At 38.9% G+C, this 17,208-nt stretch overlaps 1 protein-coding gene across 2 annotated transcripts in view; it reads right to left on the bottom strand.

The window, feature by feature from the left end:
* ST7L (suppression of tumorigenicity 7 like) overlaps window positions 1-17,208 on the bottom strand; it is a 52,330-nt gene that overhangs the window by 33,453 nt on the left and 1,669 nt on the right. For both annotated transcript variants that reach the window (XR_010067552.1, XM_063297426.1), the window contains exons 2-9: window positions 12,835-12,917; window positions 10,907-11,072; window positions 9,974-10,028; window positions 9,108-9,223; window positions 7,380-7,458; window positions 5,397-5,551; window positions 1,445-1,542; window positions 500-614 (exon numbers count right to left, since the gene is read on the bottom strand). Coding sequence is in view for 1 of the 2 variants with exons in the window: in XM_063297426.1 (XP_063153496.1) it covers window positions 500-614; window positions 1,445-1,542; window positions 5,397-5,551; window positions 7,380-7,458; window positions 9,108-9,223; window positions 9,974-10,028; window positions 10,907-11,072; window positions 12,835-12,917 (867 nt within the window). In the remaining variant the exon portion in view is untranslated. The remainder of the gene's footprint in view (window positions 1-499; window positions 615-1,444; window positions 1,543-5,396; window positions 5,552-7,379; window positions 7,459-9,107; window positions 9,224-9,973; window positions 10,029-10,906; window positions 11,073-12,834; window positions 12,918-17,208) is intronic.

Raw genomic sequence — 17,208 nt, 5'->3', positions numbered from 1 at the left:
CAACAGAATAGAAACTATTATGATAGAAATTGCTGAGTCATTTGATTTGCAATTTAGCTGTGTCATTATGGCTGAGTAGGAAGCTGATGACGTAGGGGGAAGCTGATGAAATAAGATGATGAAATGTGTAATATGGTTGCATGGTGTAATGAAATGATGCAGTGTATGATTCTATTGGACAATAGATTGTATAAGAGTATAATATGGTCTGTGTATTCTCTCTCTTCACCTTTCACCTGGATGCTGTTACTTTGTCTCACTGAACTGCGCTGTGGAAACCGTCTGTATGTTGCTTAGCAGAAGACTTCTGTACGAAGCTGTAAGTATGTAAATAGACTCTTAACACTGGCTAATGTGTCTGAGTCATTTCTAATATGGGACCTAGTATACTTCACAGGCTGCACGACTGGAAACTCGCTGAAAACCTAACGATTCATAAATGTTTCTAATGCCGACACAAACTATCATATACTCCACAAAAATAATTATACATTCTTACCATCATACTTTGCTAGAACTGCCTGGACATCAGCATAAGCCTGTAGCTCCAGAAGTGTTTCTAGGAGGTTTTCATGGATATTCAGTACACTTAGGATAGGAAATTCTTTCATTAACTGTAAAAAGGGTGGAGGAAAATATTTTTATGCACATTTACAGTTCTTGGTAAAAACAACTGTAAGGCTTTTAACAAAATCAAGAATGTATTTTACATTCTAAATTCAGTAAAATCCACTCTGAAGTAAACATCCCTAGGGTTAGAGATGTAGATAACACAAATTTTCAAGGGTTGTTTTTTTTTTAATGCCAGAAATTGAGAGGCAGAGAGGGCAAGAGTCCTTGCCAACGTGCAGCTGTACCACACACAAGCTCAACCATTACAAGAGAAAAGATAAGCTGTGATCTGGTTTCATTTAAACTGGCACAAAGTCAGAAAAAGCCAACTCAGCTCTTAAAACAAGCAGACATAATCTAATTGGACATGTCCTGGAGTGGAGATGTCCTGAAATGGGTCCTGATAATCCAAATGAATCAGAAGGTAGAGGCCACCACCTTCATAATCACTTTTAAAAAATATTCATATGCAATAGTGGTATGCAAAATACTGTGGATTCAAAAATCCATTTTCAAGTTATGTAGACAGTAAGCTGACGAGTCATTTTGTACAATAAATGATTTCAAAAACTGTTATTTCAAATTCATTACAGCTGTTTTATATTCAAAACCAATTAATTTGACCATCCTGGAAGTGTTTTGAGTTCAATTTACATGCCCTTAGTAAGCAAATTTAAACCATAATCATTACAATTAATTTTTTAATCACGGTACACTAAAGATCTTATTTTTCCTAATAAATTAAACCACTGAAATGAGAAGAAAATGTAAAAAAATATTATTTCTTTGAACACTACTGTACAAATAATCAGTTTTCTTCTATCTTACTTACATCCCTCATCATTTTTGCTGCTTCTTTAATTCTTCCAAGCTTCCTTGCACACATAGCTAGTCTTCTTTTCACATAAACCAATACATTGGTATCTCTTCCTGAAAAGAGATTTATCTAATATATCAAGTTACATCAAGTCAAAAATATCACATTTTCTCCGAGGTTGATGGAAGTAATTCTTTAGTAAGCATAAGTATTATCAAAAAGAAATATCTCTGTGAGTAAGCGTGTGTCCGTTTGGATGTACAAGATAAAGAGAACATTACATTCTTTGAAAGAAAAAAGGAAGACCACAGATATGTGAGACTCTGACCCAATATGAAGTATAGCAAGTCCAAAGGGTTCCTAAACCTCCTACTCAATGTTATGGAATCAGAAACTTGCTAACAACCCCTCATCCAAACAATAAATCACAGTAACAGCACATATTTGTTTCTCCATTATAATAATTGAAGACTGAGAACTTTTCGTGACCTCAAAATTAAGATACCACATTCCATGGCACAAAACACTAAGAGGAAGAGAAAAAGAAACAGAGAAAGCTATAGTAATCTTGACCTACTGATCACTTACTGGAGAATTGCTAGAAATAAGTCAATAAGCTTTGAAGCAAAGTTAAGTTAGTTAACTCTTTGGTGATAGCAGGGCAACGTATCATTAAAACCAACATTGGCTTATTTCAATGAACATGTGATGCTATAAGTTAAGTGATGCAAGAAGTTTTCGAGACAAATAATGGAATAAGCCTTCAGTAAGAAAGTAAAAAATCTTATCAGTTCAAAGGGTTTGTAGATGGTTAACTTCATTTCTACAAGCCTCAAATGCTGAGAATAAGGAGTAAAAAAAATTACTGTCTTGCCCAGGAATGCTACAGATAAGGTAGCACAACAAGCCTTTTATCTTCATTTCACACAAGAGAAGAGGAGGAAAAAATCAACAGCTTGGCACTCTGCTTTCTACCTGGTCCCATGATGAAAGGAAGAGGGAAAATTTACACTTGCAAATTTGCTCTGGGTTACTCATAAAGGCCTCCAGTTGTCAGCTTCCTTACAGGACCTAAAGCTCAGTAGGGATGAAGTAAGAATTCCTCCAATGGGCAAATGAAACCATGTATGTATGTATGCAGTATGTATGTATTTTAAAGCTTCAAAACATTACAGATCAGAATGAAATTGATGTTTATACTTCATATTTAGCTCTCCAGCCCCAGTGGCATCAAAGGAACAAAGAGGTCTGGACCTGCCTTCAACCTGGTACAGAATCCTTATGTGGAGGTACCCTTAGCACTGATATAAATCCACTTGTAGTTTTATCACTCCAATAATGGAAGAACCTTTTTTAGGCTACAATTTTTATTTAGTTGCAAATTGTTAACATTTGAAACACAGGACTAAGGTTGCAATCTCATACATACTTACTGTCCTGTTTAACTGACTGACTCCAAATTTAATATAATAATTCTTTATTAAACAAATTACTCAATAACTGAGCGATCGATGAGAAACAACCTGCAAAGCATTAGTTTAATTTAGAGAGCTATATATCTCATTCAACAGTTGAGACTAAAACAAAGAAACAGTCTACCAATGACAAGGCAACAAAAGCTGAGGTAAAATTGATTCTCAATCTCAAGTAGAAACAAATTAAATCATAGACAACGCAGGTAGAATAAAATATAGGGTTGAATTAATGGACTACACAGTGCTGAGTTACCAATTGGTTGAAGACTGGAAGGGAGCCGTTAACTCTGAGGCAGGGAAATCAAGCGGTTCCGAGTGAAGAGACGCAGCATGCAAGGCTAAGGCAGAGAAATCGGGTAGATGAGGACAAGACGAGACTGAGCGGAGGTATTACAGAGCGGAGATGGAAAGTTATGAGGTAAGTAACACAGAGCTGACTTCCTGGTTGATGGTTAAACGGAGATGTCAGAGGTGGACAGTGCTGAAGTGGTGGGAGTGGAGAAGGATTCTGAAGGCAAGAGAGCGGCAGTGGTTCCTGAGGCAGAAACCTCTAGCGGAAATTCAGTTACAGGAATTGGGTCAGTTAAGATGGGTGGAAGGATCGTAGGTGCCACAGGAAGATCGGAGTTGTCAAGATTACCAGCCTTTTCCAATTCTAGAGACAGCTCAGGAGGTGCTGAGGTGGATTCAAATGGCTACGAATAGGAGCGCTTGTCTCCAGGACCCTTCTGTGCCTTCCTACACCTTTTATAGGCTGCCAAATCACACCATTGCCGATTGAGAGCCAATCGGGCTTCTCGTTGCTTGGCCCTCCTCGCCGTGCGCCACTCTCGAGCGCTGATTGGCAGTGGCAAAACCGATTCACTGCCTGGTCCCATCGGCTGTTCTGTTTCTTCCCATCCAAGGTTTCTTTTCAACGGTAAACGTTCCTCAGTTTTTTCCTCAGCTTGGCTTGGTGGTTTTTCTGGACTGCACTCTTCCTCCTCTGACTCAGTCTCTGTCCTAAAACTTACCTAGGAGTAAGTCCACTGTATTGAATTTGACTACAGGTAGTCCTTGTGTTACGACTGTAATTGGGTCCAGAATTTCCGTTGCTAACTGATGTGGTAACAAAGTACAACATCGCGTGACCGCATCACTTAATTATGGCAATCCTGACAGTCCCCTTTGCCACCGTTAAGTGGGAATTGTGGGTCGTTAAGTGAGGACCTCCTTGCGACTTCCTGCCAACTTCCAACAAGCAAAGTTAATGGAGTAGCTGGCAGGAAGTTGCGAGGGAGTCCTGGGCTGGAGTGGCTGCTGCCAGTGGAGCGGGAGCCTGGCACAAAGCCACAGCTGCCCCAGCACCACAGCATGGCGTGAAGCTGCAGCCACCCCAGCCCAGCAGCATGGCGGAAAGCCACAGCTACCCCAGCCCAGCCCAGCCATGTGGCACAAAGCCCCAGCCACCACAGCAGCGCAGCACAAAGCCGCAGCCACCCCAGCCCAGCAGCATGGTGTGAACCTGCAGCTGTACCAGCCAGCCCAGCCCAGCAGCACGAAGCCCCAGCTGCCCCAGCCCAGCACCACAAAGCCCCAGCCACCCTGCATTCCAAGGCCCCCGTTGCCCTGTGCTCCGCCACCCCGGCTGACCTTCACCACCTTCTTGCTCCCGCTGCTGACAAGGCACGCCTGGCCTGGCCCTTCATGAGGCAGCTGCTGGCTGTTAACTGACCTTAATAGGGAACAGGAGGGATCATTAGGGATGTACTTACCTTTGGAACGTGAGGGTTAAGTTCAACTGCTCTATGTATTGCTTCTACAGCATTAATTTCTGCTGTGCTAAGTCCCCTTCTAGAAGCTGTTTCTGGAAAAAACCTACAGCAACATTCAAAAGTTTTTTTGAGGAAATTGTCATGTGCGACCTTGTGAAGAAGGCCTCACATGGCCAGCAGCTGCCTCATGAAGGGCCAAGCCGGGTGTGCTTTGTCAGCAGCGCAGTGGGAGTGGTAAGACAGCGATGGGCAGCTGGGGGCAGCAGAGCGCGGGGCGGCAGGGGCGGCGGAGTGCAGGAGGCCAAAAGGGCAGAGAGGGGGCAAGATAGGCAGGTGAGGGTTGTTGAAGCGCACCCTGAGGTTGTATATGTGGGTGGGCTGCCAAGCAACTGAATTTTGATAACGTGACCACAGGGGCGCTCAACAGCTGTAACTTTGAAGACTGGGCATAAGTACCATTTGTTTAGCACCCTTGTAACTTTGAACATTCACTGACTGAATGGTCATTAAGTGAGGACAACCTGTACCTTACAATAGACATTCATAGGCTGCTCAGTCAAATCAGCGCTTTCTGTTGCAGTACAATTAAAATGTAATCAGTTTTAATCTATGGTTTACAATTTTGTGTTATATTGGTTTTAACCCTGCATCACTTAAAAAGTATTTGTATTTCTGTTAAAGATTTCAGTGAGACCAATCTCAAATCTGATCTTAAACAATTTGTGCAACCATACTTACTTATCTGTGCCTCATGGTGTGGATTTTGTGAACTGCTATGCTGAGACTTTTTATAAACTGTTTCTCCTGCTCTCAGAGCCTGTTTAAAATATTTTTCAGCTTCTAAAATAGTAGTTGCTTCTTCCTCAGCCAGAAGAATGTATGCTGTGGCACAGCTGAAAGGGAAAAATGAAATGTGGTATTCAAATAGAAACTAGCTTAGGATTTATTTTGAATGTGAATATTACAACAACAGTAACTAACATTTCCTGAACTGGGGAGCTATATTTAACAATTCTCCCACATGAATTATATTTCAAACTATGGTTTAATATACAGGCTTGCCCTGAAGCTGATAATCATAGTCACATATCTGAAATTGGAAATTATACTGAATAATTAGTAATTACAGGCTTCCAAAATTTATTGTTCATGCTACAAATATTAAATTGAGATATGACTGTATGAATGCAACAGTAACAAAAAAAAGGTCACCAAAATCTGGATAATAGAAAAAGCCAGTAGAAGATAGCTATTGCCCTAAGGTTGTGTGTTGTGAATTATTTGGATGCCTCTTTCAGCTTTTGAGACATAAAATGCTGAATATGGTAACCATTGATTGATTTAATGGAGTTCTTCTTGTTTTGAAACAAGGAATCAAGGAAAATAAGTTCTTCCAATTTGACCTCACACATGAGAAATTATTCATTCTCATTCTAGATGACTATTTTAGGAAAGACTGAAAAATAAGTGCCCATAAAAAGCATTTGTGGCACCATGACAAATACAAATATGAAATTGTGTTCTATTCTACATAAAGCCTAAAATATTATTATTTGGCTTTGAAATAAATTTTTAAATTACAGGTAGTCCTCACTAAATGACAGTAATTGGGACCAGAATTTCTGTGGCTAAGCAACACAGTTGTAAAGCATGATATCACATGTGACAGAAATGCCAGCACTTCCAATTGTTATTAAGTGAATCACATGCTGTTAAGCATGATGTCACGTGGTCGCCATTTGCGACCTCCAGCTAGCTTCCCCATTGACTTTCCTTGTAGGAAGCTGGCAAAGAAGGTCACAAATGGCAATCACATGGCCATGGGATGCTGCAACATCATAATTGCAAACCAGGTATTGTGTTCCTGGATCGTGATCATGTAACTGCAGGGACACTGAGACTGTTGTAAGTACGAGGACTAGTTTTAAGTACCACTCATTCAGCACCATCCTAAGTTCAGTCGCTGAATGAGTAGTTGTTAAGTGAGGACCATCCATAGTAGATGGAAAAAAATTAAAATGGAAGTACTGCTGGTTTCATAAACTCATAAAATGCACATAAGAATAGACTTTGTCAGAAGATGCAGGCATAAGCATAATTGACAAAGGAATGTACTAGCCCAGTGCTATGGGAATACCTGCTGCACTTCGTACATATGAATCAGAACACTGAACTTCTCAAAGTCTTCAGAAAAAGAACTATGACTTTTCCAAGTCTAATTTAGATTTAAATTATTAAAGAGGAGGGTTGTAATGATCATATTTATTTTAGACTGAGAAATCCTTCATGCTATCTGAACTCATTTGGTCTTACACTGAAATACTGAGCACAACTGAGACTAGACTAAGGACTTGCAGTAAGTCTCAGTAAGGCACGTGCTTTCCTAGTTTGCTCACTGAAAGCAATATAGTACAGAAGCCCAAGTTTACTTCCACTGTGCACTTTATTTTTAAGAACTGAGCCATAAAAACAGATCCGGCATCTTCACACTACGGCTTCACACTTCATTTGAAGAATTCAACCTCTAAAAATTCCTATACTTTTGTTTAAAGGATTGAATAGCATGGGAAAACTTTCAAGGAATAAGAATAGTTACACAATAAAAAACCTATAATTTGAGTCTGTTAATCATATGACTAGGTAATATAAAATTATATTTATGGCTTTAATTCAAACTGAAATTTTAATTCAATTCTTTTTAGACCGAGCACACAAACTTACTCATTATTTAATTCTAAAGCTTGATATGCTGCTTTGATTCGGGCCTGAGGGTTCCTTTCCCGCCATGCCTTCTGCATAACTGTTTAAACAAAATAATTTGTATAAAAATTAATCAAAAAAATATTCATGCAAGAAAAACATTCCAGAAAAATAAAACTGATTTTAAGAGAACAGTACCATTTGTTTCTGTGAAAATTAATGCCCAACTGAATTTTATGTATGTTTTCTAACAAGAAAGAAAATGGTTAAAACGTGAATAACAGAAACACACAAAAGTGGCAATTACACACATTTTTTTTAACAAATGACCCTGGTTACTGCTTTCCTCCTGCCAAAGACAGGGCAGGTTGCACTAGGTGGCTAGAATTTGTTTCTTTCTCCTGCTAGGTACTGAGGCTATTTATAAGAGGATAAGAAATATAATAGCTGAATTCATTTTTTTTAAAAAAAGCTCTAATTCTGAAAAGCATTATAAGAAAAAGATTGTAACCTGAGAGAAATATCTACACCTTTTTCAGAAGAAAATCACAGTAAGATCAATTCTGCTAAGATCCATGTGGCTAACTCCAAGGTAAATAAATGCAAGATTGCTGTCTGAATATCTGATTTTCCTTAATTTTAGCAAGAAAATTCAAGAATCCATCTATGTTTCCTTTGGAAACAAAAAAGCAACTGTCCAACAAGAATAATGTGAAAAATGCTGGAACAATTTTTTGGAAGCAAAATGTTAGCTTTGGCTTAATGAGATAATATACTACATTCATAAAACAAAAACCCTGCTGTTCTAGCAATAAACATTATCCCTAGAGTAACTTACAGACAGCAGGTTGTGACTGATAGATGAATTAGAAAGCATTAATGCTTCAATTGGTATACAACACTGACTGCCTTTGTTTTTTAAAAAGGAATAACTCCCACAGAAATATAGCATGATCAGAAGTTGTAAAATCTCATTCTTTAAGACATTTGTATGTAAGTACAATTTTTCATCCTTTATTATTTCTAATTCCACAGGATTAGTCTATCATATAAGGAGCCTCATGTGGCGCAGAATGGTACGCAGCAGTATTGCAACCAAAACTCTCCCCATGACCCGAGTTCAATCCCAGCGGAAGCTGGATTCTCTCTCGGGTAGCCAGCTCAGGTCGACTCAGCCTTCCATCCTTCTGAGGTCGGTAAAATGAGGACCCAGCTTGCTGGGGAAGGTGACGACTGGGGAAGGCAATGGCAAACCACCCCACTATAGTCTGCCAAGAAAATGTCGCGAAAGTGGCCTCTCCCCAAAGGGTCAGACATGACTCGGTGCTTGCACGGGGGACCTTTCACCTTTCACTCACAGTCTATAACACAGACTGAAAAAGCGTGTAATTTCAAGATTACTATTCACACAAGAGGGACAGGCCTTAAAAAGAGAAGATTAGTCCAGCTTGAGTCTCATATAAAATATGGATCTCCAGTCATCTCATCCAGACTGACCCACAATTATAAAATGGAAGTTTGCACAAACTGGGAAAGAATAAATGGAGACTACATTTTGATCTTCAGTTAATACACAATAACAGAGGAGTTACTTCTGAGGTTTTCCCTACTTATGCTTACACTACATCTATGGCTGGAGTGAAGGCCTCAACAGGAATAAGAGTCACTATCACAAGTGCTTTCAACAACAAATATCAAATATATCCCTATTCACCTTGTTCATCTTTCACAAAGAAAAACAAATTATACCTGCATCTGAAGGTCTAAGAGAGTCTGTTTCACAGGTGAAAAAACTCTGATGATCCTGAGCAGATAAATTCATATCGTAATATGTTAGTGGCTCCTTTCCTGTCACCCATGTGTATCTTCAAGAGAAAAAAACAAGTATCATTAATTCCATAATTCTATGTATATCTATTCAGAACTAGCTTCTTTCTAGGTGAATGGAATGTAGTTTTTTAAATTATTTACTGCCTTCTAGTCAACCCTGACTCCAGGCAACTACCTGGAATAATCCATATAGTTTTCTTGGCAGTATTTTCAGAAGTGGTTTCCTTCTTCCTAAGGCTGAGAAAGAGTATCACCCCAGTGGCTTTGTGTCTGAGGCAGGACTAGAACTCACAGTCTCCCAGTTTCTAGTCCAGTGCCTAACCCCTACACTAAACTGCCTCTCAAGCATATACAGTACTTCAGCCTTAAGGAATTACTAACACAAGAAACAGAAATGTAAGAAGTTTGTTTAACTGGGTAGCTTGTTCTTTTTTCAGTGTGCAGTATGATCTAGGCTGAATAAATAGTAACTTAAGAAAGAATAGAGTAAATCTTTATCGCAAGTTTCCAAACAGGCTGGGATTTCAGAACAGAAGTACATTGGAGTTCATGATGGCAATTACTTTTAATAATACTTTGGAAATGATAAATTCATGGTATCCATTAAAACAATTATTTCCACAAAAAAGAATGAACAAAATAATTATCTGTATTATGATTATCTGTGCAAACAGTAATCTGCCATATCTTTGGATATATTCAAACTTAGATATAATTTTGAACTTGTGGCTTTCTTTTTATTGTTTTAAACAAATAAAGTATAAAACAAATACAAACATGAGTACCTGTTATATTCTGCTCCTCTAAAGAGATTGAGTGGATTTCTCCATACTTTGCACTCTGTTTTAAAAATAAAAATCTTAAAATTAATCTAGAGCTACCCTTACTTAATAAAGCTATCTTTGTATTATGAGGCCTGAAAATGGAAGATCACTGTATCTGAACTAGGTCCAAGTAAAAAAACTAAGAGTAGAACTTGTCCTTCAAATTGGGGTCCCTTTGCATCAGTCTTGACACCTGACCACTGCCTGGATAAGTCCATGCAGTTTTCTTAGTAATATTTTTTGAAGTGGTTTGCTACTGCCTTCTTCCTAAGGCTGAGAATGATTGGCCACCAAGGTCACCTAGAATTCAGTCTCCCAGTTTCTAGCCTGGTGCCTTTAAGCACTACTTAAGCCAAACTGGCTTTTATCTTTCAAATCAGTGTAAGCCTAGGACTGAGGTAGGCTTCTCACACTGATCTGAAACCAAGTATGAATAACAGTTTACAGATACAGATATCATGAAGAATTAGAATGAATATTAGGCAGAAGATTGACAAACATGAAGGTGACAAAAATAAGCATGTATGTCCTATTTCTGATTTTCCAAGTTGTATTTTAAGTGATTATCTATGACTTCAAGAAAGGAAAGATCTTCAATGCAGAATACATGCATTGTACATGGAAAAGCAGAAAGTGACAAATAGATGCTTAGGTAAATGCAATGGAAGATCTAAAGGCAGACCATCTATTATGGAATCACAAATCATATTGTTTGGCAATTAAGAGATTTTCAGGATACCAGATAATAACTGTCCAATCAAAAACTTAAGTCAATATCTATTTCTTTTTCATGCACAAATAGAAATATGCCCCTTATAAAAATCAATATAACTTAAATATATAGGCTAATTATTAAGCACATTTATAGAAAAGTCAGTTATTAGAAACAATCACCTGACATATTTTGTCTGTTCATTTCATTTTCTCCACTAGCAGCAGAGAAATTTGCCTGTGCAGAACTAGCATTCGCCGCCCCTCCAATAAGTGGTCGCAAATGACTCACGGAAACCTGTTCAATAAAAGATGTGCCGTATTTTCTGAAGTACCACCATTCAAATATCTGGAACAAGAAACAGAAAATTATGTAGAATGCTGCTGCTGCTGTTGTTATATTTTTATCCTGCCTTTTATATATTTTGGTCAACTCAAGGTGGTGAACATACCTAATTCGCCTGCCTCCTCTTTTCCCCACAACCCCAACCCTGTAAGGTGGGTTAGGCTGAGAGCAACTGATGGGGCCAAAGTCATCCAGCCAGCTTTCATGCTTAAGAGAGGCTTAGAACTCACAGTCTCCTGGTTTCTAGGCCAACACCTTAACGACTGGAAAACATGGGACAAAAATCTCAGTTATGCAAACTTCCCACAGAACTACAGGCCCATTAAAAATGTGGTATCACTTCGCCTTCAACAGAGAAAATTGACAATTTCCCATAGCTGATCTGACAGAAAAACAGTATATCCTAAAATTAATGTATTTAAAGGAGCTTAAAGTTTCATAAATATAGGATCAGAACAGATAATTATAATCCTCTAATTTCTGGATTAAAGAGCAACTGCACTAATACTGTTGCTTTTCTATACAATTTTAATAGAAATAATGTTCTAGAAAGCCTTGTCTAATATAGTATAGGAAATAGTAAGAAATTTATTTGATTCAAAATTTATGCTCTTCATGTATTATTGCGACCTTAAAAACATATGAATAAACAATAATTTTCTTTTTACATTACAGAATGAAAAAATGTTCAACAGTTGGCTTCATATTCAAGTGGTCAATGAGCACTATGCTGCATAGGAATCTCAGAATTAATTTTCTATTTCACAAAATGGGCTTCAGCATATGAGATCCACATAAACCAAACAAACAAACAATCATTCTGAGTAAATCACAAGCCATTTAACTTGCAGAATTCTCTACAGATGAATTTCCACTATCTTTGTGGTTGCCCATAGAGGAGCATTACAGTGCAACTGTGGTATTATATGAGCAAGGTCATGATAATAAGGCAACACTGATTTAGAAAACCTGGGGGGCGGGGGGACAACAAAGGACTACTTATTTTAAGCAACATGTTAGAAAAGATACAGAAATGTTCTCATTAATGCCTCTTACAATTTTATAAACTTTTTCCTTGCAAAACTGTAACTTCTTATTCTATCAAACAGCACCATCTGGAGTTCAGCTAGTATACCAGATGCTCTGTATTTTCAATTTAGGGCTAACATAGTTTGCATAAAATCTAATTTTAAAAATCTACAGCTTTGATGAAATAATGATATATCAAATTTTATTAGGTATCTCCCCACCTACTAAGTACTGCAAAAATCTAAAAAGAAACTGAAGATGCATACAAACTCATTCTTGATTGCTATATATCCAAATGTAACATGTTTTTAAAATTACTTCTCTCTGCCTATGGCAGAGATTTAACAATAGCAGGAGCAAATACAGTTTAATCCTAAAAGCAGGCCAGGAACCAAGTTCTTATTAGCCATTCAATGAACACAGGGTTGCTTCCAGACTTAGACAACTGAAATTGATGTGATCAAATTAGACAAGATTAACTTAAGGCGGGTTCATATCAATGAGTCTATTCCAAGCATGACAACATCTGGAACTAACCCATACAATCCTCTATTCTAAAAAGGAAAAGTGATGCGGTAAATAAATCAGTCTTATTCTATGAGTATCTAAAGCATTCCTCCAATACTCAGTTTGCTTCCAGTGTTTTCAATACTTGTGAACTCAAGCAACAATGTAGCTCACTTCTACTATATTTCTTGATCAGTTAAGGAAGACAAAAATGGAGAAAAATACTTACAAATATCAGACCAGATATCAAAGATGAAGTCCCCGTAAGTGCAACATAGAATTTTGGAGTCAGTGTGCTCAAGAAAACAGTCACTGCCAATGAAAAGGTTAGCCTTGTCAGTTAACACAGTTGGATTTCACAGTCTTCAGGCTGATAAATGGATATGTTGATCAAGGCAAGTGATCTTGTTCACACATAATATTACATTATAAATCATGGCTAAAAAAACCAAACTGCTTGGAATCACTTAACATGCTAAGCCAAAACCATATCAATCACAATACGACTTAACTTAATGTGTTAACCCAGCCAGTGTTAAGAATTAATAGCAAGTTGCTCTATTTTGAGAAATTCAAGAATTTAAAATAAATAGCTGAAAATAGCCTGGAATGTTTTAGTGAAAACAGAACCAAGAGCTTATCTAGATAAGATTATATCCAAGAACCCCTACCCTGCGAGTTATAACACAAGACAGTTCTATTGAAAAAAATGGTTTTGCTAGTTGTTACACCTATATGGTATTAAATATCAGTACAATATCACTGTGTAATATGACTACAGACAAGACAGTGTAGATAAGGTATAAACTAGAAAAACAAAAAGGAAAAAATAACATGGAAAGGACAGAACAAAATAAGACTACATTTTACTTTCAATAAATTTATTGACTTCTCATTATTAGTAAATTAGCCTCCAGAGAAGAACCTGTCAATAAATAATGGTTAAATGATCCATGACTTGGTGCAACGTATGTAATTTTTGCAATTTAAATTAGAAATATGTAGAAACAAAATATATGAAGCAATTCAAAGATAAACTAATCAGAAATAAATCCACTACACTATGTAGGGGAATTTGCTTTTGTTTGCTTGTGCCTTCTACTGACTCCTGCCAACTGCTTGCATGTTTACAGTTTTCTTGGCAATATTTTCAGAACTGGTTTACCATTGCCTTCTTCCTAGGGCTGAGACAGGGCTGACCCAGCTCGCTTGATGCCCAGGGCAGGACTGGAACTCATGGTCTCTCAGTTTCCAGCCTGGGGCCTTTAACCACTATATCAAACTGGCTCTTATGTACTGTAGGACTTACTTATGAATAAATCTGGTTAGAGCTTAGCTGTATAATATAACCTATACAAATAACTGCTCAAATACTACTAATTAGCTTCTGATGCCAAAGTTTATTCTAGATTTCAATTCTGTATATTTAAAATCTTCAGCAAGGGATCGTTACCTTGTCATGGTGCTGGAGCTTGAGCACCTCAATGATGCCATGAGCTAAACCATGAAGGGCCACCCAAGACGGGAAGCTCATGTCAGAGAGGTCAGACTAAATGCGATCCCTGGGGAAGGTAATGGCAACCCACCCCAGTATTCTTGCCGTGAAAACTCAATGGATCAGTACAACCAGAGATATGTCGGTATACCATCGGAAGATGAGACCCCCAGGTCGGAAGATGGTCAAAATGCTACTGGGGAGGAACAGAGGATGAGTTCAACTAGACCCAGACGTGATGACGCAGCTAGCTCAAAGCCAAAAGGACGGCTAGCGGCCGACAGTGCTGGTGGTGAACGGCGAATCCGATGTTCTAAGGATCAACACACCATTGGAACCTGGAATGTAAGATCTATGAGCCAGGGCAAATTGGATGTGGTTATTGGTGAGATGTCAAGATTCAAGATAGACATTTTGGGCGTCAGTGAACTGAAATGGATTGGAATGGGACACTTCACATCAAATGACCACCAGATCTACTACTGTGGACAAGAGGACCACAGAAGAAATGGAGTAGCTTTCATAATTAATAGCAAAGTGGCTAAAGCAGTGCTTGGATACATCCAAAAAACAATAGAATGATCTCAACTCAAATTCAGGGCAAGCCATCTAACATCACAGTGATCCAAATATACGCCCCAACCACAGATGCTGAAGAAGCTGAAGTAGAGCAGTTCTATGAAAATATGCAGCACCTACTGGACAACATGCCTAAAAGAGATGTTATTTTCATCACGGGAGACTGGAATGCTAAGGTGGGCACTCAAATGACACCTGGAATTACAGGTAAGCATGGCCTGGGAGAACAAAACGAAGCAGGACATAGGCTGATAGAATTTTGCCAAGACAACTCACTCTGCATAACAAACACTCTCTTCCAACAACCTAAGAGATGGCTTTATACATGGACTTAACCAGATGGACAACACCGAAATCAGATTTGACTACATCCTTTGCAGACAAAGGTGGCGGACATCTATACAGTCGGTAAAAACAAGACCTGGAGCTGACTGTAGTTCCAATCACGAACTTCTTATTGCACAGTTTAGGATCAGACTAAAGAGATTAGGGAAGACCCACAGATCAGCTAGATATAAGCTCACTAATATTCCTAAGGAATATGCAGTGGAGGTGAAGAATAGATTTAAGGGACTGGACTGAGTAGATAGGGTCCCGGAAGAACTATGGACAGAAGTTCCCAACATTGTTCAGGAGGCGGCAACAAAATACATCCCAAAGAAAGAGAAAACCAAGAAGGCAAAATGGCTGTCTGCTGAGACACTGGAAGTAGCCCAAGAAAGAAGGAAAGCAAAAGGCAACAGCGATAGGGGGAGATATGCCCAATTAAATGCAAAAGTCCAGAGGTTAGCCAGAAGAGATAAGGAATTATTTTTAAACAAGCAATGCGCGGAAGTGGAAGAAGACAATAGAATAGGAAGGACAAGAAAATTAGAAACATTGGAGGTAAATTCCAGGCAAAAATGGGTATGATCAAAAACAAAGATGGCAAGGACCTAACAGAAGAAGAGATCAAGAAAAGGTGGCAAGAATATACAGAAGACCTGTATAGGAAGGATAACAATATCGGGAATAGCTTTGATGGTGTGGTCAGTGAGCTAGAGCCAGACATCCTGAAGAGTGAGGTTGAATGGGCCTTAAGAAGCATTGCTAATAACAAGGCAGCAGGAGACAACGGCATCCCAGCTGAACTGCTCAAAATCTTGCAAGATGATGCTGTCAAGGTAATGCGTGCTATATGCCAGCAAATTTGGAAAACACAAGAATGGCCATCGGACTGGAAAAAATCAACTTATATCCCCATACTAAAAAAGGGAAACACTAAAGAATGGTCAAACTATCGAACAGTGGCACTCATTTCACATGCCAGTAAGGTAATGCTCAAGATCCTGCAAGGTAGACTTCAGCAATTCATGGAGCGAGAATTGCCAGATGTACAAGCTGGGTTTAGAAAAGGCAGAGGAACTAGGGACCAAATTGCCAATATCCGCTGGTAATGGAAAAAGCCAGGGAGTTTCAGAAAAACATCTATTTCTGTTTTATTGACTATTCTAAAGCCTTTGACTGTGTGGACCATAACAAACTGTGCCAAGTTCTTAGTGGTATGGGGATACCAAGTCATCTTGTCTGCCTCCTGAAGAATCTGTATAACGACCAAGTAGCAACAGTAAGAACAGACCACGGAACAACGGACTGGTTTAAGATTGGGAAAGGAGTACGGCAGGGCTGTATACTCTCACCCTACCTATTCAACTTGTATGCAGAACACATCATGCAACATGCTGGGCTTGAGGAATCCAAGGCTGGATTTAAAATCGCTGGAAGAAACATTAACAATCTCAGATATGCAGATGATACCACTTTGATGGCTGAAAGCAAAGAGGAACTAAGGAGCCTTATGATGAAGGTGAAAGAAGAAAGTGCAAAAGCTGGCTTGCAGCTAAACCCCAAAAAAAGCAAGATTATGGCATCTAGCTTGATTGATAACTGGCAAATAGAGGGAGAAAATGTAGAGGCAGTGAAATACTTTGTATTTCTAGGTGCAAAGATTACTGCAGATGCTGACTGCAGTCAGGAAATCAGAAGACGCTTAATCCTTGGGAGAAGAGCAATGACAAATCTCAATAAAATAGGTAAGAGCAGAGACATCACACTGACAACAAAGGCCCGCATAGTTAAAGCAATTGTGTTCCCCGTAGTAACATATGGCTGCGAGAGCTGGACCATAAGGAAGGCTGAGAGAAGGGAGATCGATGCTTTGGAACTGTGGTGTTGGAGGAAAATGCTGAGAGTGCCTTGGACTGCAAGAAGATCAAACCAGTCCATCCTCCAGGAAATAAAGCCAGACTGCTCACTTGAGGGAATGATATTAAAGGCAAAACTGAAATACTTTGGCCACATAATGAGAAGACAGGACACCCTGGAGAAGATGCTGATGCTAGGGAGAGTGGAGGGCAAAAGGAAGAGGGGCCGACCAAGGGCAGGGTGGATGGATGATATTCTAGAGGTGACGGACTCGTCCCTGGGGGAGTTGACGACCGACAGGAAGCTCTGGCGTGGGCTGGTCCATGAAGTCACGAAGAGTCGGAA

This window comes from Candoia aspera, chromosome 3 (assembly GCF_035149785.1).
Source record: "Candoia aspera isolate rCanAsp1 chromosome 3, rCanAsp1.hap2, whole genome shotgun sequence".
Lineage (NCBI taxonomy): Eukaryota > Metazoa > Chordata > Lepidosauria > Squamata > Boidae > Candoia > Candoia aspera.
The sequence above is the reverse complement of the archived record's forward strand: the minus strand, read 5'-3'. Positions and strand labels throughout refer to the sequence as shown.